Here is a 27,198-nt window from a genome sequence, read left to right as displayed (position 1 = left end):
TATTTCCCGGCCCCGCCAGGCGTGGAGCCAGCCATGCATAACAAACAACACGACCCCGTGAATGGCCACGCAGCGAAGCCAAGCTGTTTGCCTGATCCATCCGTCATTGTTCAGCCGGCTTTTCCCACTTTGAACGAGGGTTTGTGGCATCAGGAAGTTAAAAGGAGTCAGGAGGGGGGAAAAGGGGGAGTGTTTCTTTTAAAAAGAGAGTGAGATTGGAGAGGAGGACACAGGCACTCCAAACCCTGTCTGTGCTTGGTATATTAGGCAGCCAGTGCTCTTGGCTGGGAGCCCAGACGAGGCTTTTGTAATCAAAACATGATCTTGTATGCTGTGCAACCAGTGCTGAGAAAGGCCGTCTGATGGCTCTCCTCTTTTAGCTCTGCTCTGGAATCCGCCGGGCTCCGCCGCCGATGTCCAACATGCACCGAGCTGTGAGTGCTGCCTGCGCGGGGCCTGGGAGGGGCGGGGGCGCTGGGGTCCCTCACCCCAAAAGGCCACGCAAGGACTTGCACTCGCTTCCTTCAGGGTGGCCTTTCGGCGGCTGTCGCTTTGTTTTCTCGCCTCGCCTGTCTGCCAGCAGGCACGGGGAGCAAACAAGCCGTACCGCACCGCGGGAGGGGTGCTGGGGGGAGCGCATTTCGGGTGCCGGGGTTTACATCCCTGGCCGGGGCAGGTTGTGGTGGCTGGCTCAGAATAAGGTGTCTCCCGGGAGGCAGATAGCAAACAGAAACGCAGGCAAGCGCTGGATGGTGCCTGTGCTGGTGAGGGCTTCAGCTGCAGCTGTCAAGGAAGAGGATATTTCTTAAAAAGAGCGGATACATTTTCCTAAGCATAAGACCATTAGTACGGCCGCTCCTGTCCCCTTTCCCTCGCCCCTACCCCCCCCCCCCCCCCCGCCATTCACACTTTCCCAACCCTGCTGTCTCCGAGGTCTGGCTGTAGAAGCAGGCAATCGTAGAAGTGTATGGGAAAACACTGCACGCAGAGACAGTCTGGGGCGAGGTGTCCCTCCAGCCCCCAAGGAGCTGCGTAGCCAGTGTGTGTGCCACTTAGGAGAGGGGCTGTGACACAACGGGATGTCGTCATTTAACTGAAGCCTAAAGCCGATAGCTTTCAATTTTCTCCTTTTGTGACATTTTAATTTGCAATAGAATGAGGCCTCTCGTTCCGTGGCTATGCCCTGCTCTCGGGGAGGCTTTGGGTTCAGCTGATTGCTGATTCAAAGCCATCGCACGTTTGTTCTGCCAAAGCCATTTATAACTCTCTGTCGCGGTGACATACGGGCACCTTGGCTCCCCGGAAGAGCTTTACTCTGGGGAGGGCACGGTGGAGCCACTTTCCATCCTGAGCATCAGCTCCAGCACGGGCTGGGGCAGCGGGTTCGTTCCAGAAAGGGAGGACAGGGCCCGGCCCCCTGTTATCGGCTGGCTCGGAGCGGCAGCTGACGAGCAAACGCTGACTGGGCTGAAGTGTACAATGGGTGAGCCCCTGGGAGCTGAGCGTGGGCTCCACACGCTGCCCAGCGCTTCGGCCGCGGGGCCCGGGTGTGCGGGTGAGCGACCCCTCCCGCCCACAGCTTCCCAGCATTTGCTGAAACAGGTTGTGCACAGAGAAACACCATAATGGCTTCGTTAATAAAGGGAAGGAGAAGTGCTGAACACCAGCAAACTTTCCTTCCAGTGACTTGTTTCCAGCTGGAAATGGAAGGACTCCCTCCCCCCCCGATACCAGCCGTCTTGCAGTGTAGACAAAATGCTGACAAATGGGCAGAGGGAGGACAGCCTGACAGGCCTTTTCCATTTTTTTTTCTTAAAAATAGAAGAGCATGAATAAAACCTCTGCAGGAATTTTAAATTTTTTCTCAAGCCGGCAGCTCTGCCAGTTCTCCTTCAAAAGAATCTGAAGATGAAAGGGGAGTGTTTGAGGGCATGCACCACTTTGATCCCACCCTCAGCAGCCAACACCCCAGAGCTCAGTAAACAGCGAACCTGCCAATTTAGTGCTCCCAGAACAGCTTCTGTTCAGGTAAACACCGAATTTGGCTTTAATCAGTCTTGCAAAATGCCCATGGAACTGTATCCACCCACAAAGGCAATCTGCTCACCTGTCGCATATCCGATGATGAATGGCAATGGAAAAGCCATTTGTTTCCCATAGATCTTGACAAAATCCCATTGTCCAGCAGAAGAATGTGTGGAGGCAGTTTAAATGTTCTTGTTGTCCCACCAGGACAGAGATGTGTGCCTGTGTCCCTGTGTCCTGGTGAAGCAGCCCTTGGCAGGGGCTGTTAGATCAGATACCCCTCACAGAGGAAGCCAATGGAGATGGGCTGGTGCAGAAGCTGCAGTCTTTGTCATGAGCAGGTTCTGCTGCTTTTCCCTCACTGGTTCCTGATAACACGTGAAGGTGAGGGTCATGTACTGCATGCAGATAAGCAGGGTGTTAATTCTAGTGCCCACTGACAGCCATCAAAGTGGGGCAGCAGCACTTTGCTCAAACTACCTCATTGCTGAACAAAAATTGTAAGAAAAGGAAAGGTGAATTCTGTCAGGAAAAGTCAGGGAGAAGTGATGGGAAAGACTCTTTCACTTCCTACCTTGTCCAGACAGAAGGAGCAGGTTTCATCCTGTTGGTAAAATGACTGAGAAGAGCTTTGCTCCTTGTGTTTCCAGGATGCTGCTGTGGATGATGCTGTGTTAAGGAAGAAAGAGCAGAAGGATGTTGAACTCGATAAGAAAATCTTGGCTTTGCGGAAAAAAAATGAAGCACTGATACGAAGGTACCAGGTGAGTCTGCAAGTCCTTACCTTCCCCAGCTCTGATCTGGGGTCCTCAACTCACAGTGTAAAGAAGATTGTCAGCACAGTCAGAATGACTGTGTTACACAGATAGCCTGTTTGCATTGGAAACACTCAGAGCAGGGGGGTAGAGCTCTGCCTTTAGCTTAGGCTTTACCTTAGCCTTTAACTACAACTCTTGAGGTGCTTCAGAGAACAGACACTGACACTTGCCTCACTGCTGCAGCATCTCCTCGCCCACTGCCACCTTCCTCTGTCTGCATCCCATAACTGGGACACAAGTTGGTCCACTCCCTCTTAGAGGTGGAGGTGGGTCCATTTAGCAGAATTAAACAGGAAAATTAACAACATCCAGGTACAGGCTTGTGATAAGGAGTATCTGTGTTTCAGGAAATAGAAGAGGACAAAAAGCGAGCGGAACAGGAGGGAATGGCTGTTACCTCCAGGAGGCCCAAGCAGGATGGACTCACTATTACCATCACCAAAGCTCACAACGTAAGTGGTGCCTCTCCTTCACCACGGGCCAGCTCTCACTCCAGTCCTGCTCCTGCAAAATGGCATTTCTGAGAGACACCATCCACAACAAAGTTCTTTGAGCACAGGAAATACATCCTAAGCCCTGAAAAGTGTGTGTGAATTCTGCAGAGATGTGTGATGAGAGTGATTTTAGGTGCTGCACATACATTTCCAGCCATGTCCAGGCACCCCTACCCATGTACTAAGAGATAACTGGCAGATGACTGGGTGTGTGAACAGGCACACTTGGCCCTCAACAGGTTCCAGGTGTCAGCATCACTGCAAATATGCAGGCAGAGTATATCAGGTGTATGTGTGTGTGTCACTTGAGGCATCAGGAGTGCCTCTGAGAATGCCATAGGCTGGGAAAACTTATGGTCTCCTTAGGCTTTGGGAGTGAGCAAAGCAAGTGGCCCTGGGCCAGAGACTGAGTCCCAGGTTTCCTTCCTAATTGGATCAAATCTGATAAGCTCTGTCCACCCATCCTGGCAGCATGGGGCTTGGGAAGCCAGTCCTGCCTTAACCCCTTGGTGAACTTCTCTGCCTGAGCTTATGCAGAGCCTGCTGAGCCAGCCCACCCTGCTTTCAGCACTCTGGGTTGTTGGATCCAGGCCAGTACATTTCTCCCCTCCCACCCTGGCCACGGCCCTCGCCTCTCTCGGGGTGCGCTGCTGCACACATTTTTCTCTCATACAGGACCTGAAAGATGCAATTACCCAGACTGAACACTATGGACAAGATAGCCCAGCCCTCTCGATGGTGAGCACCACCCTCAGCCATCCACTTGGCTTCCAAGGCCACCTTCAGCAGGACTTAGGCTTTCCCAAGCTAACTCAGTGTGCTGCAGAAAGAGATGAGGATGGCATTTCTTTCCCATAACTCTGGCATTTTAGTCTGAAATGTCAGATTTGTAAGTGCAAAGGATTTTTCAGCCCTGCTGTCTTTGTGGGTTTTGCTGCTGAGCGGACAACAAGCCCCTTGTTCCCCAGGAATGTCACAGCAGTGTGCTGGGCACAGAGAACTTCCTGGGGGCAAGGGCTGTTCTGTAGCTGCCTTCCCGCTTGTGTGCAGGTGTGTTTGGGGAAGGGAATCACAGCCCTGAGTCAAGGGTCTGGATTTGCTAATGGAAGTGGTTCATTTTCCAGGACAAAAGGGTGGTGAGTGAGAAAAGGGGAAGCCCCTGTCCTACAAGCCCTGGGTTTGGCATTGGCAGTGAGGAAGAAGAGGAGGAGGAGGAAGCAGATCATATGTTCACATTCAGGATGGGGAAGAGGATGCAGCTGGCTGTTACCATGGACAACAAAGCAAAGGTGAGTAGGGAAGAGGATTGCTCTCACACTGCGGCCTCTTGGCTTACAAAGGAGCTTCTGTTCTGCCTCTCACTTGAGCTTTCTGTCCAGCGTGTCACATCCAAAGGGAACAGTTCCCTTGCTGCTTGTTTCCTCTCATTTCACAGTTCTTCAGCACAACCTCAGAGCTACCACATGCTTCCCTCTCTGTATTTGATTCCCAGGAATCAGCCCTCAGGCCTTGCTAGTGCCCTCAGCAACACCCTCCACCCAGCCAGGTGGAACCAGTTCCCTTTCTAAGGGATCAGTCAACTTCTTGCCCTCCTGGGCCACTCTGGTGTTAAACTGTATTGCTGTGCCTGGAAAGAGGGGCTTGCTTGGTGACACTGGTGTGACTGAATGAGGCACCACCATCCTTCTTGTGACCACTGCAAGGTCCCAGCACCAGAGATCCTCGGCTGTGCAGAAAACCACTCACATACAATCATCAATAACCTAAATCATAGTCAAGCAAGATGCCCCAAAGGAAAGCCAGCTGGAAAGTTTCACAAAATGGACATAAGTCCGGGAGTTTCCTTTGTTCCCCTGTTCTTTTTCCTGGCACACCTCGGATGAGTATTTTTAACCCTGCCTCTGCAATCTGGGGCATGCCTCAGGCATGAGATGGGCACATCTCACCTTACAGTGACTCTGTATGGAGAGTGGTGTAGTTCTGACTAAGCTAAAGAGCTGGTGCCAGAGTCCCAGATCTCTGTCAGGCAGGGAATGACCCAGGACAAGCCCTGTGGAGGGGAGGAGTTGGCTCTGCCAGGCGCTGTGGCTGTAGACCTGCTCTCTGTCCCTCTTGGCTCTGCATGGATGCTCTCCTCATATGACATCTCTTACTCTGGGAGCTGGGGCACCAAGGACCAGGATTTCCCAATGTGGGACCAGCAAGCTGAGAGATCACCCAGACTGTTAAAACAGGAAACAAGGAAAGAAGACACATGTCAGCAGACACATTGAGCAGAATGTGCCTTCAGGCGAGGCAGCTTAGCCAGAAGCAAAATGGGGAGGGAGGGAGGGAGGGAGGGAAGAAAGGAGGGAAGGAGTGGTAAAAGGGAGGGAGAGCAAAGGGTATTGCACAGAAAATCTGGTGGTCTCCCAGCCTGGATGTGTCTAGCTGCCACATCTATGTTAAATAGCTGTTTCCTGTATTTCCTTTGAGTCTTCCTTGCCATCTGCTCAATAAATGCAGGGTTAAAGGCTTTGCCAACACACTAGCCTTCACACCATGCCTTTTAACATCCAGTAGCCCAGGGATGGTGTCACCTCCCTGTAATCCAGTGATGTTCTTTGAGGCATCTGTTGTGCTCGAGGTGTTTGGGCACAAGGTTCTTTGTGTTGGGTCTCATGAGGGACTTTCTCAGACAGCAAGTGATGAAGTCACCTTCAAATATCCTCCAGGTGCCAGACCTCCCTGGCAAGAGGTATCTGTGACCCTGTTACATGTCTAAAGGATGAGCCATCAACACCTAAACACTGAAGAGCTCTAGGGAACAGCTGTTGACTTAAGATGAATAAATGCTTGATGTACAACTTGTGGATTAATAGCTTGCTGTTGCCTTCTAAACCATCTCTTGGCTTACTTTCTTAATAAAAAAATTATGTTAAGTAGAATTCCAAACACCTCATACAAGTGCTCTGGGTAGGGCAGAGCCAGGCCAGTCTCCAGTTCAGGCTCTCACCTCAGCAGTACAGCCTAGAATTACTGAACCCAAAAGCAGAGCTAGAAATCCCCAAGGGAATAGGTAACAAGGTTCCCACCATGTCTGTTCATCTGGGGCTGACAGGACAGGCAGAGCCAGACCACTCCTCTCCCCTGCATCAGGCTGACTCAAGAACCATCTCTGCTGAAACAGCAAAATCACACAAATGTGAAAGATTAATAAACAGGAGACTGAGGTTCTGCTGCTGGAAATACTCCAGTGTTTCCTAAAACATTTATCATGTGCTAGGAAGCCCGATGACTGAGAAGCTGTAAAAAAGGTCATGCTGATGGAGGCTGTGAACAGGAAGGCTCTCTCCTCGCTAACATCTGCACTCCTGGCAGAGCCGAGGGAAAATGAGGTTAATGTGAGGCTTCTTGGTATCACATGTCATGGCAAAGGCCCTGATTGCATGTCTTCCCTACAAATCAGAGGTCTGGGTGTGCTTTTTGTTTTTAAAAACAATTTCGTAGCAACAAAGAGTTCCCAAGTTTCACTAAAGTTTCCTTGGAGATTTTGAGTACCTTTTAAATCAAGACTCCAGTAAATGTGAAAGCCCAGTGTGGAAAACAGAGTAAAATGCACCATCCTTTAGAGAGGGAAGCTGCTGAGGTTCCTTCATCCCTGGTGAAGTTGAGCAGACTTCATATGGATGACAAGAAAAGAAAAAGATCAGAGATAACGATGGATATGACTTATTAAGCCTCTCATTTCCTTGTAAGGCAAAAATAAAAAGGCACATGACTGGCCTGAAAGATGATACTTTTAAATGAGAAAAAGAATGAGTATCCCATTGTACAAAAGATGTGCTCATTTTGTGGAATTGATGGCTGAGGGCACTGGCAGGACATCAGCCAGCAACAAAGATCATTAACAAAATAAGAAACAGATGTAAATCCATGTAGTGAAGTCATGACACTAATACAGACAGCTGTAAATAATATCTGAGAGGGGTAAACTGCCCTTGCTCAAGGAGCTTATATATCAGGTTTCTCAAGTATTCCACTGTTGAATAAAAAATTCCAGAAATACAAACACACAATGACTATGAATCAATGAATTATCAAATGCTAATACACTTCAGGGGAGTAACTGCTATGTGGACAAGGTTGAAGAGAAGGAACCCCACTGTTCCCCTTCTCCTCCACCTTCTAGGCTTATGCTCTAAGGTAGCCTCACATTTTATTGGGACATGTTGTATGGGGAGGGGACAATCTCACATTTGTTTTTAAGACACAGACACAAGCTTAAAATAAAACCATCCTTCAGTGTTCATGCTGCAGATTATCCAAGCAGGGTAAATCCCACCATGCTGGTGTTGTGCTCAGCTAAACACACCTCTGTAATATCACAGATCCCTTACAGTGGGGTGGCAGCTTTATGAGCCAAGGGGTCTGACTGTTCTGCTCATTTTCTGTTCTGCCAGCCCAAAATCCTTTGCAGTTTGGGATGGCCACTCTCCTAGGAGGGCTAATGGGGGTGTCCTTAACTGAGCCTGTGCCTTCCAGGGCAAGAGGATCGTCAGCGAGAAACGCGCCGAGAGCTTCCCTGGCCCGGGCCGAGTGCCGGACCTGAGCGAGGAGGAGATGGACCATTTGGTGGCTTTCCGACGGGGCAGGAGGATGCAGATTGCCATCACCATGGACAACAAGGAAAAGGTAAATACAGTGCTAGTGACTGGCCTGTAACCTATCCATGGCATCCACTTCTGCTGGCATGAGGAGAGCCTAGCCACAGGATGCTGGGAGACTATGTTAATAGTGCAGCTTATCTCCATATCTCTGCTTTCCATCCCTGTGAAAGAAGAAAGCTGTGATCTTTTCCCTCCCCTGTGATCCTAGCTAAAGCTAGAAGCCTCCTAAACACACTGAGTTCATCAACAGATGCTGCTTTGGAAGGATTGATGAAAGCACTGCCAGATATGGGGCATGAATCTCATCTTGTCTCTTACCAGCTTTTCTTTGAAGCCACACAGCAGACTGGGACAGGAGCAGTGTCCTCCTGACTCACTGCACGACTTAAACGTTAACAGAGCTGGGCTATATCTGCCTCTGAACCACACCCTGCTGTGCCTGGCCATCACCTGCTGAGTGAGCTGGCTGAACTTTGTTAATCTTTGAAACATAATTCAAATACTTCTTTACAAATACCTTTCTCTTTACACACACAGAGGCATGTGCTATTTTCCTCTTTGGAAGCTTTCACAGATAAGAAAGAATGCCTGCAGCAAACATGGTCAGAGCCTGTGTAGGAAAACAACACACTTGGTGTAGCTACCAACCACCCAGGAATGCTGGGGGACATCTGCAGCCCCTCTCTGGAATAGTGCCAACCATTTGCTGCTACTACCCACGCTTATCTTCAGCTTCTCCTCCTCCCCAGGGCTTACCTAGGCTCCAGGAGCTCAGGTGCTCCTTTCTTGTGGCTGCCAAGCTGTGTTTTGAATGCCATAAACCTCAAATGAACTGCTTGATTGAGCCACTGGTAACCCCAGAAGTCCCCATGACAGACATCACCAACATTCCTGGATGTAATGGGATTGACCTGACTGTGCTGTTTCTGCCCTTAAGCTTGTCAAACGTACTTCTGTAATGTGGCAGGCAAGTGTCTTCTTCTGCTCTCTGCTGGGCCTGTTTAAACATTTGTCTCTGAGGTCATCAGAGACAGGCTGGGGCTGTACTAGGAGAGAGCAGCAGGAGGAGTGCCTGGATCTTGGCTTTAGATCCTGTGGTCTCTTAAGAGTATGGACTACCCTGGAAGCTCATCTCTTATCTGGTTTTATTATGGAATGTGAAATTTGAAGCTGAGCATCCATCTATGTGGTTTTGGCAATGCCTTGCTCATACTGGCCTCAAAGCATCCGGATTCAGAGCATATGAGGGCAGGCCTAAGGCTGCACTGGCTAAAGCCATAGACTCATGGAAGCTTAGAATCCCAGACTTGTTCAGCCATGTTCCCTGACAGCTCCATTTGCTGTTCCTGCATCAGGGAATGTAGTGAATAGATCATTCCCAGGTCACTTCCCAAAGCACAAATGATTTTATTGACCTGTTTCACGTCTCCCTTCAGCTATCTCATGTAACTTAAGAGATTGCCCCTATTTAGACTTGTCTGCTGAGGACTGTTCTTTATTTCTGATCATTCTCATTGTCCCCATTTGTGCTTTTGTTATTTTTACCATATTCTTTCAGTACAAGCAGACCAGAACTGCACATGGTATTCCAGCTGCGGGCTCTCCAGGATGTACTCAGTGACATAACAATGTTCTGGTTTGTTCTCTATTCTTCTCCCAACAAGTTTGCATTTTCTTCGCTTTTTTTCCCCTAAATAATTGAGCTAACATTTTTAGAGAACTAGTCACAGTAACACCAAAATTTCATTCCTGACTGTTAATCATAGCTCAGGACTCATTACTGTGTGTGTGTATACAAGAAGGGACATTTTTCTCTGTGTGAGTTATTTTGTATTACTGATATTGAATTTCAGCTGTAATTTTATGATGCAGGCATTCAATGTCAAGAGATCTTTCGCAGCTCTTTCCGGGCAAATTACATTCTTTGCCCTGGATGATTTAGTATCATCAGCAAACTGTCATCGCTCTCTTCAGCTCCTTTTCCAGACCATTTATGAGCATGTTGAGCAGCACATGCTCCAGTGGCACACTCCTGCTAATCTTCTGCCATGGAAACCACCATTTTCTTGCCACTTTTTCTTTTCTATCCTTTAATCAGTTGTTAAAAGAGAAACTTCATTTTCATCCCCAAATCGATCAGCTGCTGGAGAGCCCGGTGGGGTGTCAGTGGCTGGGTAGCTCTGTGTTAGGACCTGAGCTGGGACCCCGGATTCAAGGATTAACTTTCAGTCCCTCATTAACCACAGCATGGTTCATCCTTTGGGCCTTTTTACTTTGTGCCCCAGCTGGTTCCCTGCTCTTTTGGGGTTCCCACAAAGAACTAGGAGAAAGAATCACATCCATCACTCCCCCTCCAGTAGCCTGGCCACTGTCAAATTTGCTTCCTCCTCTGTGCACGTGTCATATTTATCCAATTAAAGTACTTGATGGGTGTCCTCATTACCACACATTTTCTCTATTTTTATTCGTGATGAAATTCAATAAAGAAAAAAAGCCCAAACTAACAAAACAAAACAAAAAAAAAATCCCCAAAGAGGAAAACTGCTCCCATTCTTGCTGCCCATGGTGCTTCTGGCTAACCCACACTGTCAGTCCCAGACTGCAGCAGAGCTGAGATAGGAGCTACCAAAGGAAATGCAAGGGAAAAAAGATGCTTTCATATCTCCTTCTCTGAGACAGCTCCAGTGCCATAAGCAGAAAGACTCTTTCACTCTCTGTTAGCCCACAGGGCTGAAGGGACCAAATTATCCTGTCTCCTTGCAGAGTCCATCACTCTACTGCTGCAGCTTCATGACCTCCAGTGCTGCTGCTGGCTTGGAAGTGCCACATCTGGGACCCATCTCTGCCTGGCTGCCCCTAAACCTGCCTCTGGGCTCTCCTGTATGTAGGGCTGGAGACAATCCTTCATTTTTAGCCCTAAAAGCCACTCCATGCTTTGGCAGTGTTTCAGGCTCATTAGTACATTAGAGCTGGGAGCCAGCAGCCCAGGACCAGTGGAGCACAATGGTTAATTAACAGGTTACAAATCATCTTTTAAATGGGCAGTTGATAGAGCTTCAGGGCTTTTAAATTGTCCTTTTATTAACAGAGTTTCCCAGGATGGTGTATCAGAAATGACTGTAATCAAGAGACACAAAAGCTGCTTTCAGGGACTAACACAGAGGAGTCAGACTTGGTGCTTTCAGAGGAGAGGAACCAAACCTGTGGCAGGAGAAACACTTGCTTTTACATTGCAGATGGGAGGGGGAAATAGGCAGAGAGGGTGGCTGAAAAGTCTTTAGCTCCCTTCAGGCAGCACAATTAAGGAGGCAGATTTTTCAAAAGAGTTATAAAAAAATCCTCTCATGTACTAGTTTCAAAAATCCTGCCCAGTGGGGAATCTGAGCACTAGAAAAACGGCTTTAAGCTTCTACAAAAATCTCCTCATTTCTTCAAGAAGAAATGCCAGTTGTGGTGCTGACACGTGCCTGGAGAGGTGGGTACCAAAAGGTTTGTTTAACTCCTCTGATAGTCCTTATTTTTAAAAAAAGGAGGCGTTGAACTAGCCCAGAGATGTGGAAGCCTGTCAAAGATTCTGGAGAACTGTTAGTACAAACCAGTGTTTGGCTGGATAATGGCATCAGTACTGTCACCACTGCACGCTGACATTAGCTGGGAATATGTGTGCCAGGGAGTCAGAAAGACCCACTGGCAGAAGGCATTTGGGATCCCAGGGCTGGTTTGGAGCAGGCTCTGCCCCACCTTGGGCCCCACCCTGGGCCATTCTGGACTGAGAAACTGAGAAATCTTGGCAGGAACCTCAGGATAAACAATCATAATCTTCCTTGACTGCTCCAGGCTTTTGTGTCCTCCTCCTGCTCTGCAGGAACAGTTACACTAGGAATGATAATGTCCATGTCATTTTTCTTTATTTTGGGGGCAGAGAGGAGAAGGAAAAGAAAAACATGTTTTGCTCCCTCTTGGCCTGGGTGTGTGGTAACAGGAGGAGCAGTTCTGGGACAGCAGGACAACAGGAATTCTGCTTCTGAGCCAGTGCAAGAGCCAAGCTGACTGGTCTCTGCACAGCTCAGACCTGCTGTCCTGGTACAAAAGAACTACATTTTTGTGGTCTTCTCCATTTTCCACAGTGCCCTCTGAGAAGCAAAAATAGAAGCAGACTAAGGCAAAAGGCAGCTGGCTTGCAGTGAGGGTGTAAAAGGATGAAGGGTTGTGCAGTGTCTCTGTGACCCAGGTTTGTGGTGGGCACTGATGAGCAACCATTCCAAATGGGACAGCCACTGGGATGTAGGGTCCTGGAGAGCAAAGTTTCCAGATTTCTGCTGTTTAATCTCTTAGTAAATGCTCAGTTTGGGACTGCAGAGAGTTATTCAATCTCTCAGGTTCTTCAAACAGGGCTGCCAGAGCAGGTGATTTTGAGTCCAGAGGGAGCATTTTTTGGTTATATAAGTTTTCACAGCATTTTGAAATAAATCCCCAGTGTCATCTTTCACCATATCCCCTTTTGCAACAGGCAGGATGTAGTGAGGGGCAGCTTCTCTGAGCACAGACCCCTCTGTATTTTTCCTAAATCTTTGCAGAGAAATCCCAGGACAATATAGCTAAAATTTTCCTTGTTATTTCCAAGGATCTGTTTGAACAAACCTCCATCTGTACTGGAGCTATGAGTCAGACCAGTGAAGCTGTCATGCACCAAGTGCAGTGACAGTCCATGAACTATATGCCCACATTTCCCACCTGCCTCAGACTTAGCATGTGTGGGCAATCCCCCAAAAATGTGTCCCCAGCTCATTCCCTGCATGATTCCATGGGATACATGAGAACAAGCTGCAGCAGCATTTGTTGCCTTAGGAGATTGGGCAGAACTGCAGGTATCAAGACTGATATCCCAAGTTTCCCTGTAAAACTAAAGCTGTGTCTGGTGAATGCATGGAATAAAAGTCCTGTTTCCAGCCTGGGCTGGACTTCACCACGCTGCTGCTTTCTGGAAGGGCTGAGCTGGCAGTTCGTGCTGCCACGTTCCTCTTTGTGTTTCAGTTCTGCTTGGCACTGCAAAATGGCAGCAGGACAAACTCAGCCCCCCACAGCCCCAGCCCTGTAGCTGTCCAGCCAGGCAGGAAGCCTTTCCTAAAAGATCTTTATGCTCTGCAGACTGTTTTGTTAAGACCCACTGCAATCTCACCCTGGCCTCTGACATGGCTCTGTCTCCTCAATTATTCATCATGTGTGGGGACAGAGAACCCCTGGCTTGGCCCGTGTTTGGTGCCTGTAGCTCACTAAGAAACAGAGGCTGATTGTCACCTCCTGCCAGGCTGGGGAATATCAACACCAGAGCAGAGCTTGCCAATCTGGTGGCAGCACGGGTAAACCCCATGGGAGCAGGGATGGCCCGTGGTAGAAGGATGCCATGTTTGCCAGGGACTGAAATCACTCCTAGTTTGACCATGCTGGGTTGTAGCTGCACCAGATAGCTGCTGTTTGTAGCTATCCAGATCTTGTACAATGGAATTCTAAAATGGCCCAAATCTGTAAAGGTACCTGGAACTTGGTCTGCCTTGGAAAGAAACAGGACCATGCAGGACACCACTCTGCTTCCAGCCTGGGAGAAGGAGTGACCTCTGGGAATGCTTTTCTCATGCACCCCTTGCTTTCTGACTTCTTTTTTTTCTACATCAGTTTGATTTGGGGCCCCAGAAAAAATCCTTCCTCTTTTGCTGATCTTTTCTGAGAAGTTCTTACATGTCCTGGTCAGCATAGGTTCAGGTGCTGATTCCCCTGCGAGGAATCCTTGTTTAATCCTGTGTCCGTTCTCTTGCAGGGAGAAGAGCGGAGAACAGCAGAGAAGAGGAGATCAGACAGTGACAGAGGCCCAGAAAGTGAGCACAGCCGGAAGGTGAGTGGGAACCAGGTCCCTTTGTGGGGACCTTTGTCTAGGAAGAGGAAACCAGTAGAATGTGCCTTCCCACCATAATCCTAAAGGAAGATGACCTTTGAGGTCTCTTGAGACCAAACCATCCTGTAATTCTGTGAAGCAGCCTTGTGCTCTGATGTGGCTCCCGCTGTTCATCACTCTCATCATACAAAGCTTTGCTGAGCAGCTGACACACCTGGAGCAAGCAGCACTGGAAAGGTGACAAGGACCTGCCTCCACACCTTGTCATGGCTGCTCAAGCCCTTCACACATAGGGACGTTAGGAAGGGTAACATGCTCACCTCTGTGGCAGCACAGTTTTGGCTGTTTCCTCTCTCAAAACCATTTCCTTGTGGATTGAAAAGCTCAGGCTGTATTAGCTACAGCTCCTCACTTCAGCAGGAGCTGAGTAGGATGGAGGTAAATTAAAGCACAGGCCTTCCCACTGACTGTTTAATGCAAAGCCTGGAGACATGCTGGCTCCCTCGAGCCTGCAGATGCTTTAATTAATGGAGCACAAATAGAATAACCCCACCTCAGTGTGATTCATTAGGAGGACACAGATGGGCTCTTAGACACTAATTCCAGCTGAGCCCCCCAGAGCAGGAAGGGGGAGCATGATAGCCTGTGGTCCAGCTAACCCCAGCTACGCTGTAATGAGGTGAGGGACCGACTCCTCCTGCTCCATAGGCCCCCAGCCATTTCTGCCTCTCCCCAAAAGAGAGCACAGGCATCAGCCTCAGTCCTTCCCTTGCTTTTGGCTTAATGGATGCATCAGGACCCATCCTGGCAGGACCCCCTCATCTCTTCCTTCTTGGGGACACGGTGTCAGGTCCCCAGCTCCTGCCAGCTGAGGAATGGAGGAGCAATTGGTACCACCCCAGCTCCGGCCCACGCAGGTGAGTCACCTTGGTAACAGGGCTTTCAGTCCCTTCTCCCTGCTGCTTCTCTTACCCGCAGTGCAAGGCTGAGGAGTTAATTCCTCTTTGGGGAAGGTGTGAGGGTGGCTGGCATGGAAGGACATGTGTATGAGGTGATGAATTATCTGCTGGTAATTAGCACCCCAGGACTCAGCTCTGCACTAAGCTATTCCCTACACACTGTTGCTTGACAACACACCACAGCCTGTCGGCTCCTGCTTCCACCTCATCCATTAACCTGACAGCTGGGCTACTTCCCCCCCACATGCTCCATCAGCTCTGAATTGTCTTTCCATTAAGCTTTAAATTTTTGAGCAGTGTCAGCCCTTAACCAGTCTGTCATGAGGAGTGATAAACCAGGAGCCTGACAGCAGTGAAGGTAAAGAGCCCCTTTGCTCTGGGAATGCTGCTCTTGAGCACAGGGCTGCCCGCAGCTCTGTGACTGTGGGCTCCCGTGGATGCCTGGTGGTCACACAAGGCTGGCTTCCTTCCCTGCCTTCTCACTGTGAAGGACTTCACAGGCATAACTTCAACTTATGTATCCCAAAGCCTTCAGGTTGGGGGACTCATCATTCAAACCCTGTTAAGAGATGTTGCAAGCATTCCAGGAACTGACTCTATGCCATAAGTAAACCTTAGCAAAGGTTCCTGCCTCAGTTTTCCCTTCTGTAGAGCCAAAAAGCCCCAGTGTATTTAGGCTTTGGGTAAAGCAGAGTCCTGGTGTGCACAGAGCACTTCAGAGAAAGGAGCTGACCTTGTCCAAAGTTGTTTTCAAATATTCCTGAGTATTTATGGTGGTGACAGTACAAAGTACCCTGAATGCAGCTGTTTCAGACAGTTTTATTAACCAGAAGCTCTTTTCCCTCCACTAGGATGGTGGGAAGCCAGTCCAGAAGAGCCCTGGAGACCCGAGTTTCCCCATGAGTGGCCGGGAGCGCTCGGAGTACATCCGCTGGAAGAGGGAGCGAGACCAGATTGACCTGGAGCGCCTGGCACGTCACAAGAATGCCAAGGGCGAGTGGCGACGGGCTTGGGATGTGGAGAAGTCGGAGCACATGTAGGTCCTTCCCTGTCCCAGGGTGCTTTGCCTGCAGCAGGCCTAAAGCCAGTGGTGGAATCTTGTGCAGATACTTAGGAATCCCATGCTGTCATGTGCCTGACCAAATCCACACTGCTGCCTCTTCCTCCCCAGACCATGCCCATAAGTGGGATCTGGTATCAGAGTGATTCTCATGTTTTCTTCCTAGTATGAGCTCTCCTGAGAGGGGATACCATGTGCTGACAAAGATTGCCTGCCTTTGGTCCAACCAGGATATAGACTGTAGGAGGGAGGGGAGCATGAATCAAGGTTCAGTCTGCATTTGGAGGATCCTCTCCATTTCCACACAAACAAATCCAATGGCAGGAGGGTACAGGTGCTCTTCCAGAAACCTGGATGGACAAACTTGCATTGCTAGTCCACAGGTTCTCTAACTGCCCCCACTTCTTTGTCCTTTTTAAGCACAGGAGAGCCCAACATGCCTAAATCCTCCCCATTCCACAAAGTGAGCCTGTTCGGACACTGCAGGGCAAGGGGGTCACTTCAAAAGGCCACCTGTGTCATACAGGGGCAATGCTGAGAACAGCAATGTGGGACAGCTGGGAATGGGGCTGAACACATCCCTGCCTTAATCACTGTCCCTCTGACTGTGCTGGTTCAGCTAGGTCACACCAGCTAGAGAGCTTTGGAGGATGACTTGGCTCCTGTAGCAGGAAAAGCTTCTGGTAGGGTGAGGAGTTAGAGACTGTTACAAAAGTTTGGTGATAGAACAGTTTGCACAGGACAGGTAGGTGGGACAATCCTTTGGCTGAGGAATGGAACCAAACACATCAATTTTCAGTCGCTGAGACCCCAGTAATTAGGGGTGAATTGACTGAAGTGGCTGCTGAGTGTTGATGTCAAGACAGCCCTGAGCCCTACTGTTTTTCCAAAAATCCATTTTTAAGAGAAAAGACGTAATATAAAACAAGCAGGGCTAGAAGCCAACCAAATGGTCTGATTTGAGATGGCAAATCCTGAAGCTACTTCAGATTGTATTTGGAAGCTTGGGAAGCTGCATTTTAGTACAGCTACATCTATACATCTATAGATTGTAGTATACCCTACATCTATAGGAGGTTCATAACATTTAATTTATACATATGGGTACTGATGTAAAGATTTTAGAGGTTCTTCTTTGGGGTAGAACTACCTCACAGCCTCAGTTAGTACGTGCTGCTTCAGCTGCTGCTGAGAAACCTGCACAGGTTTGCCTGTGGGCAGCTGCAGAAGGGCCAAAGGCCGGAGCTTGCATCGTGCCAAGGGCTCCTGCCCACGCTTTGCACACTGGAGGAGGATGGTCAGGTCTGACAATGCCTGTTTTTAACCTGCAGGTTTGAAGAGGACTTTGTTAAGGATGGGGAGCCAGCCTTGGATAATCCCAGCAGTAAGAAAGGTTGGCAAGGGACACCTAGACTCTGTCCTGACGCTAGTGAACGCTGATCGTGCGCATCCCAGTGCCACAGCAGCTGTCATGGCTGTCAGCTGTGAAGCTCTGCTTTCCTGGGCAAATGCCTCTGAGCTGGGGGCTCAGCCCTCCCTGCTGGGCAGAGGGCTCGGGGGATGGGATTTGAGCAGCTGGGTGCTAGAGCTTTGGACCTTCCCAGGGAGAGCAGTGGCTTCTGTAAGCTGGTATGACACAGTGTGGAGGCGCAGCCCTGCCTCCTTTCCCACATACTCCTTTAAGAGGCAGTCCTATTCCAGAGCACATCATCTCTGATCCCTATGGCACATGCTGGCTTCTTTATGAGCATAAGTCCATCCTGATTCCTGTTTCTCAGGAGATGGACTGGCAAAACAAAGCTTTCCCTCATGACACCCTACTTGAACATCAGGTTTTTTCTGCCCGTTCATTACAGACCCTCACTCACTTTGGTGCATCCTTTGTTGTGTCCTTGCAGGGGGAAGGAATGCAAGAAAATTCCAGCACAGGTCCTTTACTGCGGATGGGAGAGGTGAGTAAACCACAGGATTGTGTTGTGTCACCCCACTAAATGCCAGCACCTCTGATATCCCTCAGGGAGAGTGTTCTCTCTAGACACTTGCAGATTTGGAGAGCCTTTTGGAACGCACCACATGGTTGCTCTCATAGCTGTGTGCAGGGGAGAAGTTTTCCAAGAACAGCACAAGTAAGACTGTATCCAAGGAATAAGATTTAAAGTTAGAATTGGGATTTGGAATTAAAAAAAAAAAAAAACAAAAAAGAAACACCCTAAATTCTTGATTTGTCTTCATTACTTTAGAAAATATATGTGCATTATGCACACAGCTTCAAAGGCTTCCCACCTCAGAGGTCCTTTCCAAGATTACAAGGGTGTTGGTCTGTTCAGTGGTCCATCAGCTGCTTCTGCCTGCTTTTGCATGGCATTCCTGCCTGTTTTCTAGGTGGAGGACATCATGGAGTGAATGTGAGCGACCCTGGGCCGAAAGCAGTGCCTGCTGTGAGCAGCCGAGCCAAGGGGAAGGACAGACTGACAGGCAGAGCCAGAAGGTGAGAAGCTGGCAGCACTGCCATGGTGTGCACGTCCACGCCTCACTCCCTGCCTAGTCATGAAGAGGCAATCTGTGCCAGGGCCTCACCACACTCACATGGAAGCATATCCCACCTAACACTTCCCTATGTCAGTGGAAGCCATTGGCCCTTGTCCTGTCACTGCAAGCCCTTGTAAATAGTCTCTCTGACTTCCAAGCTACTTCAAAGTAATTTTAGCCTTCAGTATCTGCCTCTGTGATTGCTGTCGTGGAGATCTGGCACACTTGGGCACTGTCAGGAAAGCAGGCCCAAACTGTGGCAGGCATTAGCACAAGCAAACTCTTATCTTCTTAGTCTGACTCAACTGTCAGTTCTGGCAATTGGAGTTCATTACAATTAAAATTACAACAACCAGTTCATTAAGATTCAGTGGTCTCAAATGAGTGTCTCTGGATAGGCCTGGACAAGGGGCTCAGACAAGGAATACATGGCCCTGGAAGGAATCCCTGTCTGGGTGTAAGGCAAGGGAGACTGGCTTTGTAAGAACTTCAAAGCCTAAATTCTGATTACTTTTTCTTGACAGATGGGATGCAAAAGAAGGCGAGGACATGTCTCTTGTGAAGGATGACCTTGATGGCCAGGTGAGTTCCTGAGCTGCAGGCTGGCAGCTGAGTTTTCTAAACACATGCACTATCAGAAATATTGGAATCTCTAATCTATTCCAGAGCTGGGAGACTTCTGTTAGTGGTGAGACTGTACTCACCACTAACACTCCTCACATCCTCACCTGGCCTGGTGTGACAGCAGCTTCACTGCTTACCCTGATCCTCTGTCAGCACAACCACCTCGCCTATTCTGGTCCCTGAACACTTCTCCACCTACATCCTTTTACATCCTTTTTCCTCAGGTTTTCAGAACCACCACAGACTAGAAATACAATATACTGGTATTTTAATAAGCTGAACTTAATACGTCCTTTGTTTCTCAGAGGAGCCTTGGTATGGACAAGCGAAATTGCAGAGGTGACGAGGGGGTGGAAGAGAACTGCACAGCTGAGCTGGAGGAAAAGGGGAAGCAGCCAAGCCTCCAGGATCACGGGGCCTCCTCCTCACAGCGGCTGCGAAGTGGGAAGGTCCAGCCTGCCCAGAATGGCCAGAAGGAGGAGCGGAGGGGAGTGAGGGGCTGCAGCACAGAGGTGTCTGTGGCCAGCGCTGGGGACTCAGAGCCAGGGCCCAAGCCAACCAAGGAAAGGGTTGGGGAAGATGCCAATGGGAAGCCTGGCACTGCCAACGTCTCCCAGGAGAAGGAGAGCGCTGACAGCACTGCTTCACAGAGCAGCCTTCAGAACACTCTGCAAGGCACCAGCCCTGGCAGCGAGGAGACCGTGTCACTGCCTGTGGGAGCGAATGTAGATGGAGCTGGGTTGGAGAAGCAGCCAGCTTCAGAACAGGAGTCCTCTGAGAACTCTTCCAACAGCCACGGAGGAAAGCTCGACACAGAAGCAGGAGACAGACTGGATGCAGACCAAGGACAGCTGGTGAGCAAAGGAGGGGAAGAAGTGACCCAAACTACTGCTCTTGAGGGACAGGCACTTGCACTGAAAGGAAGTGAAGATGCTGAAGGCACTGAACATCACGAGCCTTTGCCCCCAGGGAAAGCCAGCTCTGACAAGGCTGTTGTGCCTGAGCAGGACATGGCAAAATCCCAGTCTGGGGAAGGGGACCAGCCTGAGGACTGCAAGGACAAGGACAGTGGGGACACTCACAACTAGCAGATTGCCCGGCTTGCCTGACACATAAGGTGAGTCATCTCATTAATGCTCTCAGCCATAGTACAGGGCCACAACTCCATTTTCTGTGATACAAAGTCATCGTACCAGATAACTGTTTAGAAATGTTCGTTAGCAGTGCTATGGATCTCTAAGGTAATTAAATCTGTGGATCTCAAAGGCCTGTCCTGCAGTGGGTGGAGAAGGAATGCAAAGTCAGACAGAAAAATTTAGACAGAAAACTGGGCTGCTGAAGTTGGTTGATGACACACATTAGTTAGGGCACACACTGATCTATTCCTGGGAAACTATGACCTTAGAAAGGATGGGAGGAATAACTTCACTGGGATGAATTTATTTCTGTCTCTGGGGTGATCACAACTCGAGGTCATTGTGGTCCTTCCCCAAAACACTTGCAAAGCCATAGGGGTCCACCTCGTGGGCAGAGCTCAGGAGAAGGCTGATTGTATGTGAGATTCTCTTCCAGTAGAAGGTCTGTGAGTGCTACACTTTAAATTACACATGGTAACACTGATGTGCAGGGCAGCGTATAAATACACAGGGTGAGATGATTCGTGGTGTAAAGGTCCATGAACCAAACAGAAGGGAGGGAGAACAGAGCCAGTTATGGAGCAATGCTCCAGGTTTTACACAAACAATTTTTCTTCCATCAAGGCAAATGCAAACCCAGGAGAAGGAACAAAGGATGACAAGTACAAAGTTAAGGTAGAAATTAGGAGGAAGGGGAAAGGAGAGAGGGTAGGGGCTCTTTGCAAGCTGTGTTTTTTCCAGGCAATGTCCCACAGAGCAGAACATCACACTAAACAGAGATGAGTATTCCCAGAACACAATCCAGCTTGCCTAACATGGGAGTGGCTCTCAGGATACTCGTGCCTCTCTCCTTCACAGAGGCAGCAGCTCTGTTCCATAAGTAGGCACTGGAGGCAATGAGCTGCTCAGAGCCAGGCAGGCAGATCCCCCCACCAAGTGCCTTTCCCAGATTCCAGAAGCTTTTCTGCAGACCCTACACAGCAATGTGTCCCCCGGTGTTGCTCAGTATTCCTCCCAGAGGTACAAATGAGATTAGGGATGAAGTGGCTAAGCTGCTAACAAAGACTTCCCCTATAATCCAATCCATATAAAAGGCAGGGAGAAGTGCAAGCGTCATAGTCATTTCAAAAAGACAAAACATCAAGAACCAGCAGGAGCTGGTTCTATGTTTGAACTAAAATTCCTTCAAGTGAGGGAAATTATTTCCAACAGCATTTAGGAGTATGTTATGAAATACCTGGATGGACATAATGGGAGATTACTGTCCAGCCACGCCTCTCCAATCTACCAAAATTCCCACCAAATTAGAGGATGGAGGAATTAATGACTACTTTGCTCGCTCAGGATAACTTTAATTAGACACCAACTAAGAGGAAACAATAAATTAGAGTAGTCCATTTTCATCTCAGCAATGGAGATTCCCATGGTTTGGTAATAGGGCCCTGAGTCCACTTCAGAGCTCAGCAGGTATATGTAACAGCTGGAAACATCTGTACTCAGTGATAACGATGTGCTGGCCCCCTGCCCGGCTCATGGGGCCTGTGTCCTACTCACATTAAATGCAGATCTCACATCCCTTCCTGCACAACTGAAGCCCTGTGCAGCCACCACGTGGGTTTCACAGCTCCCCCTCCCAATGTCTATTTATGGCACTAAAAATCTCCAGCACCTTCAAATCAGTGGGAGATGCTGTGCAGAGAGTGTGGTGGGGCTTTCATCCTTCGCTTCAAATAACAAGGAATAAATATTTACTCGAAGTGCAGGACTGGAATCCCTGGAGAACGTCCAACAAGTCCCAGAGAAGTAAACGATACACAAAAACCACAGAAGCTTTTCCCTGAATTCTCTTGAGAAAATTAATCTTAACATCTTTAGAGAAAATGCAGCTGGGGGTAGATTTCCAGAGCAGCTCCAGGGATCTGACCTTGCAGCACTGGCTGACGTAAACAGGAGTGGGGCAGGCAGGGCCTGAGTGCTGCAGGACCGAGGAGGTCAGCAGAGGTCGGCTCTGATGCAAACCAGCGCCCAAGGTTGGTGCAGGAAACAGCACAAGCAGAAACCAGCACTTCCCAAAACAGCTGTGGAGCTGCCGAAGGACAACCAGCTTCCTTGAGGTTCAGGAGACAGGAAGGTACCATCTGCTGGTATGTTTGGGGAGTTGGCCTAGGATTGGCAGGGTCAAGGGCTTGTCTTGAATAGCATTGGCTTCCCTGGTCCTTCCTGCAGCCCGCACCACCCTCCGGAGCCCATCCTCATGCCATGGGCATTTTAAATTCCCAGAGCACCTCTGAGTACCACCTAAGTGGAAAGCTTGGTCTTTATGCAGTCAGGGAGTGGGACTCGACATAGTTGTCTCCATATCTCTGGAGTGATGGCACAACATGGGAGGACAGTGTTAACATTGGAAAACATAGGGATTCTGTGAGAATGGTGCAAGAGACTAGGGACACACAGGGAAGGCTCCAGGGCTGTTGAGGGAATGTTGTTTAGTCTAGGAAAATGAAGGCAGAAAGCAGTGGAATTGTGATCTCTGTAGATATGTGGGTAGTGAACATCAGCAAAGGAGAAGAAACATCGAAGCCAGAACACAATGCTGGGGCAGGGACCAATGTATTGGAGAAGCTCAGGAATAAATATGGGAAAATAAGGAAAAGGTGGCTTCCAGAGCACTTGGAAGCTTGCCATGGCTGAATCCTGAGAGCCACTTACTGGAGCTTAACACGTCTAAACATAACTCAGGGCTCTGATGGGCGAGCTGCTGCCATTCCAAACACCAGGAATGGAGCTGTTCTCATATCCCACTGTTGTTCCTGCTATCCCAGACCTTCATCAGCTATGTTCAGCTGCAGCTTCAGGGAGTTCTGCACATCCCTCCATCACATGGGGCCTGACCAGTAGGTCCCACAAGGACCTGCTGTTGGCTTGGCTGTGAAGGCCATCCCAGTGACAGCGCCCAGCCAGCCAGGCTGGGAGGTGTGAGACAGACAGCAGTGATCTGTGACAGTCTTTTCCTGTGACACTGACACACAGAGGGAATTCTGCCACCACACAATTCCCACTCTGGTGGCAGAGCCCAGGCCGCACAAGGTGGCATTGCTGCCCTGAGCCCCAGCTCACAGCCAGCCCACAGCTGCTCCATCTCCCATTGGCCCTGGAGTTATGTATGGGAAAGAGGATACAGTGGGAAATGTGAGAAAGGCTAATCACTCTGGCTAATTACCAAGAGAAGTAATGACTTTAAAGCCCACCAGTGTCTTGGCTGTAAAGACTCACTCATGCATGGGAAGAAGGTGTCTGTATTGAAAGGATAGTACTGCAAAGCAGGAAAGGGAATTGTCTCCCAGCACTGAAACACAGTCAGAGCCTTCTGAAAGCATCAGTGATCAAATAGATCCACAATAGAAGAACTCGTGCTGGAGTCAGCTCAGACTCATAAACCACATTACTTTACAATATCTGGACCACCAAGTGTGACTGTCTGCTTCTGGCCCTTCCCAGTCTCATTAAATCCCAGTGTGCTGCCACAGCAACTGAGCAGCCCTCGGCAGCAGGACACAGCCAGCCCTCACTGCTGCACACAGACAGGAGAAGGAATTAAGTCTCCAGCAACAATCTCATATCAGCTGTACACAGCATCAGTTGTGTCAGCACCTCGGGTCTGATTTCAGTGCACTTCCTTATTAAATATATGTGGCTGTGTCTTTAGATGGTTCCTTGAGAAGTTTCTTTTTTATGCAAGCCAAGTTTCCTGTGACCTCTCCTGTCTTTGGATGATTTAATCTCTTCTTTTTTATATCCCTCTCCCTGACCTTTCTTGGGAGCTTTGGGTGCTGAAATCTGCATCAGCAAAAGGCAGATCTACGGATTTAAACATGGATGCAGGAAAATGCCAGCTCAGCAATTCTGAGCAGCACCCAAGCATCTGGCAACTAGAAAAGAATAAAAATTCTGCTTTTCCCAATTAAATTCAGCATGTCGGGGTCTAGAAGCAGCTCTAGGACAGCAGGTTCCACTCACAGCATAGTTTTTCATTAGGAAAAGCTGATTCAGCCTCTGCCCTTGGGGTTCACAAGTGCTGCACACCCAGGCCAGGTTCACCAGGAAGGATCACAAAGCCCTACCTGAAATCAGCCTCTTCTCTTGGTGCTCCAGGTGCTGAACCAGCACACACAAGAACACATTAAGATTGCTGTTCCTGAGATATAAGGAAAGAGTAAAGTTGATGTATCCCAGAGGAGGACTGAGAGTGTTTAATCCAAACTGGTACAGTCAGCTCGTCCCCTGGGCTGCAGAGCCTCCACTGCTCCTGTTCTGATTTGGCAGCAGGTATCTGGGTTATGCCCCAGTGGTGCCTCCCAAGCAGCCCCAGCCGTGCAAGAAGGGCAGGGTGGAACTCAGCAGACATTTTAATTTACAGCTCAGCAGTTCCCTGGAGACTGATAATCCTGCGGCTGTCTCTGCTCTTGTTTCACAGGATAACGTGCTGGAGGCAGTGGAGGAGAAGAGGAGCACAAGCTTGTCCTCACTCTTTTACCTTCTATGAAATCAGCTTTCAGCACCTGTGCAGTGCCCTACAGCACCATTCACAACGTGGGGTCCCCATCACCACCCACTCACAGTCCTGGCATCCCCCTTCCCTATCCGTGTGTCAAAGGGCAGGGAAGGGTGCACACACTCCCACCCTACAGAGAAAACACCATCACTTAGCTATTTGTTTGGCATATATTGCAGCTGTGTGGCAAGCCAAGGAAATGTCTACTGGATGCACTTTATTTTATTTAATGACTAATTCTTTTTAAACTTATGGCTTGGGTTTCTGGGCACACATGCTGTTTTTTCCCCAAAGGCTGGAGGCACGTGCCAGGGGCTGTACCAGCAACTGGAACAGCAGGAAGAGGTGACTGGCAAAGCAGAGGGGTGAGGTGTTAGGGTGTAGTTCAGTAGGTGGGTGAAGAAGTTGTGTTCAGAGCTCTTGTATTAGAGGTTTGCACGTGGTTGAAGTGTTGGCAGAGGTGTATGGTAGTGGCAGGGGCTGCGGGGCATGAGCAGGATGGATGGATGGATGGATGGAGCGCTTCTGACAAGCACAGATCAAGCCAGCACCTCCTCTTTGAAGAGCCTCCAGCTGTCCTCCCCTTTGAGAGGCTGAGGAGCACATCAGGACAGTGCTTTGTGCCAAGGAAGGTGCCTGCTCGGGTGAGCAGGTGTGTGCATAACCCAGCAAACTCCGTGCCCCCTTCCCAAGTGTAACTGGGCATCCCTGCAGCACGGCAAGGAGGGGGATAGCACAATAATCTTCCTCCCCCACCACACTGCCCAAAGCAGTTGGCAGCAGGACCCAGGCCAAACTGGAGCTGGAGGTCCAAGACTTTGTATGAAACATTTTCACCTTCCTGGTTGTGCCTTGCATAGCCTTGTGTTTCATTAAGAGAGCAGGAATCCTCTCTAAGCTGCTCTGCAGACCTTCTGACCTGGCCTTAAAGATACCTTTCAAATGGAGGATCTGGAGGAGCTTTACAAGCACAAACATGCAGGAATTCTAGCTGCTTGGCTTTTCAGTTACAGCAAGCTAGGACCCAGCTGGAATACAGCTATCAGTTAAGGAGAAGGCACAAGGAATAACACAACATAATTTCTGACTTCTGAATGACAGGGCAGAGTCGGCATCACCCTCACTTCAAGGCTGCTCTAAAATTTGATGCCAGAGTAAGCGTCCCTGGGACAGGTATATGTGGAGACTGCCTGGAATGTCCTGCAGGATGTTGGCTGACCAGGCTGGCAGACTGCCCTGGAGATCAGGTTGGCATGTGTGGACTGAAATACTCTATGCTGCTTTAATAAACTAATATTTGCACAGACAAACATTTGTTTTCCCACGTGACTTAGATCCGTGACACCTACCATGAAGCACAAGCCTGGGAATTTCCTCCATGTGCCAAATTCAGGAGACTTTACTGGAATCATACCAGGTATTATCAAGAAACAGAGCATGCAGCTTTTGTGTTTTATCAGTAGAAACATCTCCACCCCACCAAAGCCCAGACTGGGTTTATTTGGACTTATCCAACAGATAAAACAGATAAATAGAAGATTGTAAAACTGCTCCAGGTCCTGGAGCTTCTCCATCACTGTTAAAGGCTGGTTTTCCTTATCTGACTGGCTCAAAAACCTGCTTGCAATTGTTTAGTTTTTAAATTCATTATTATTTTGTACATCAGGTCTCTGACCTGGCTCTTGGTCCAGTCAGACTGAGTCATTACCAGCATTTCCCAGGAGCCAGCTTGCCTCATGGTCCATGGAACACACAGTCTCAGCTCAAAAGCTGTTTTCCCCAGGAACAGTTGGACACATGGCCAGGCAGGAATTTTACATTGCCCTGGTCCAGGACTGTGTTAAAGAGATAAAAAACCTTACTGCCCTAGACTCCATTCTGAAAGGAAAAACCATCACTGGTCCTCCATTCCCTCTTTTTTTTCCTTTCTTCCAAGTGACTTTGCAGGTAATGATGCCCAGGAAGGATTGAGTCTGATCCAGGCTCTGAGAATGGGACTGGACAGCTTGTGCCTGTTCTAAGTGTATTTTTTCCTGCTCATTAACACTTTGCTCAATGCACTTTGTTTGGTGCCTGGGTTGTGATTTTTCAGACAACTGTGGCTTAGCTGTTTCTTCTTTATGGTGAGAGAAAAAACTGAAAAGTTGACAAATCTGATGTAGAGGGATTATTTATATGAAATAAAAGTTGGAATGAGGAAAAACCTCCTGTGTCTTACTATTTCTCAGTTCCACATGTAGAGATTTCCAAACAGAATCAGTAATCTCTGCCTTTTAGAGCAACAGCTCCGGTTCAGAGCACTGATTCCTTTGGGAAGCACTGAATTCCTGGGCTAGCTCAGCTTCCTCACCACAAAAGCTCCCTGCAACAATGCCAGGAAGATGAGGATCACTTTTTCATTGAGGCATCAGAGCCACCACCTCATCACCACTGGACTTTTCCTGCAAGCAAATTCAAGGACA

The 27,198-nt window shown here is 49.0% G+C and overlaps 1 protein-coding gene across 1 annotated transcript; it reads left to right on the top strand.

The window, feature by feature from the left end:
* The first annotated feature begins 77 nt into the window (after window positions 1–77).
* On the top strand, window positions 78–26,939 carry CCDC9B (coiled-coil domain containing 9B). Its single transcript, XM_077179753.1, has 13 exons — window positions 78–434; window positions 2,676–2,789; window positions 3,191–3,295; window positions 4,462–4,626; window positions 7,862–8,011; window positions 13,802–13,876; window positions 15,687–15,871; window positions 17,227–17,288; window positions 17,794–17,847; window positions 18,278–18,383; window positions 18,949–19,006; window positions 19,354–20,165; window positions 24,659–26,939. The coding sequence occupies exons 1-12, from the start codon at window positions 414–416 to the stop codon at window positions 20,134–20,136; spliced, it is 1,878 nt and encodes a 625-aa protein (XP_077035868.1). The 5' UTR covers window positions 78–413; the 3' UTR covers window positions 20,137–20,165; window positions 24,659–26,939.
* Window positions 26,940–27,198: the final 259 nt, after the last annotated feature.

The sequence above is a fragment of the Agelaius phoeniceus genome, chromosome 6, assembly GCF_051311805.1.
Source record: "Agelaius phoeniceus isolate bAgePho1 chromosome 6, bAgePho1.hap1, whole genome shotgun sequence".
Lineage (NCBI taxonomy): Eukaryota > Metazoa > Chordata > Aves > Passeriformes > Icteridae > Agelaius > Agelaius phoeniceus.
The sequence above is the reverse complement of the archived record's forward strand: the minus strand, read 5'-3'. Positions and strand labels throughout refer to the sequence as shown.

Coding starts and splice junctions, on each gene's coding strand:
- CCDC9B (XM_077179753.1), top strand. CDS start 414: ATGTCCAACATGCACCGAGCT. Junction 3,296..4,461: donor CCATCACCAAAGCTCACAAC/GTAAGTGGTGCC, acceptor TTCATTTTCCAG/GACAAAAGGGTGGTGAGTGA. Junction 19,007..19,353: donor AGGATGACCTTGATGGCCAG/GTGAGTTCCTGA, acceptor TTTGTTTCTCAG/AGGAGCCTTGGTATGGACAA.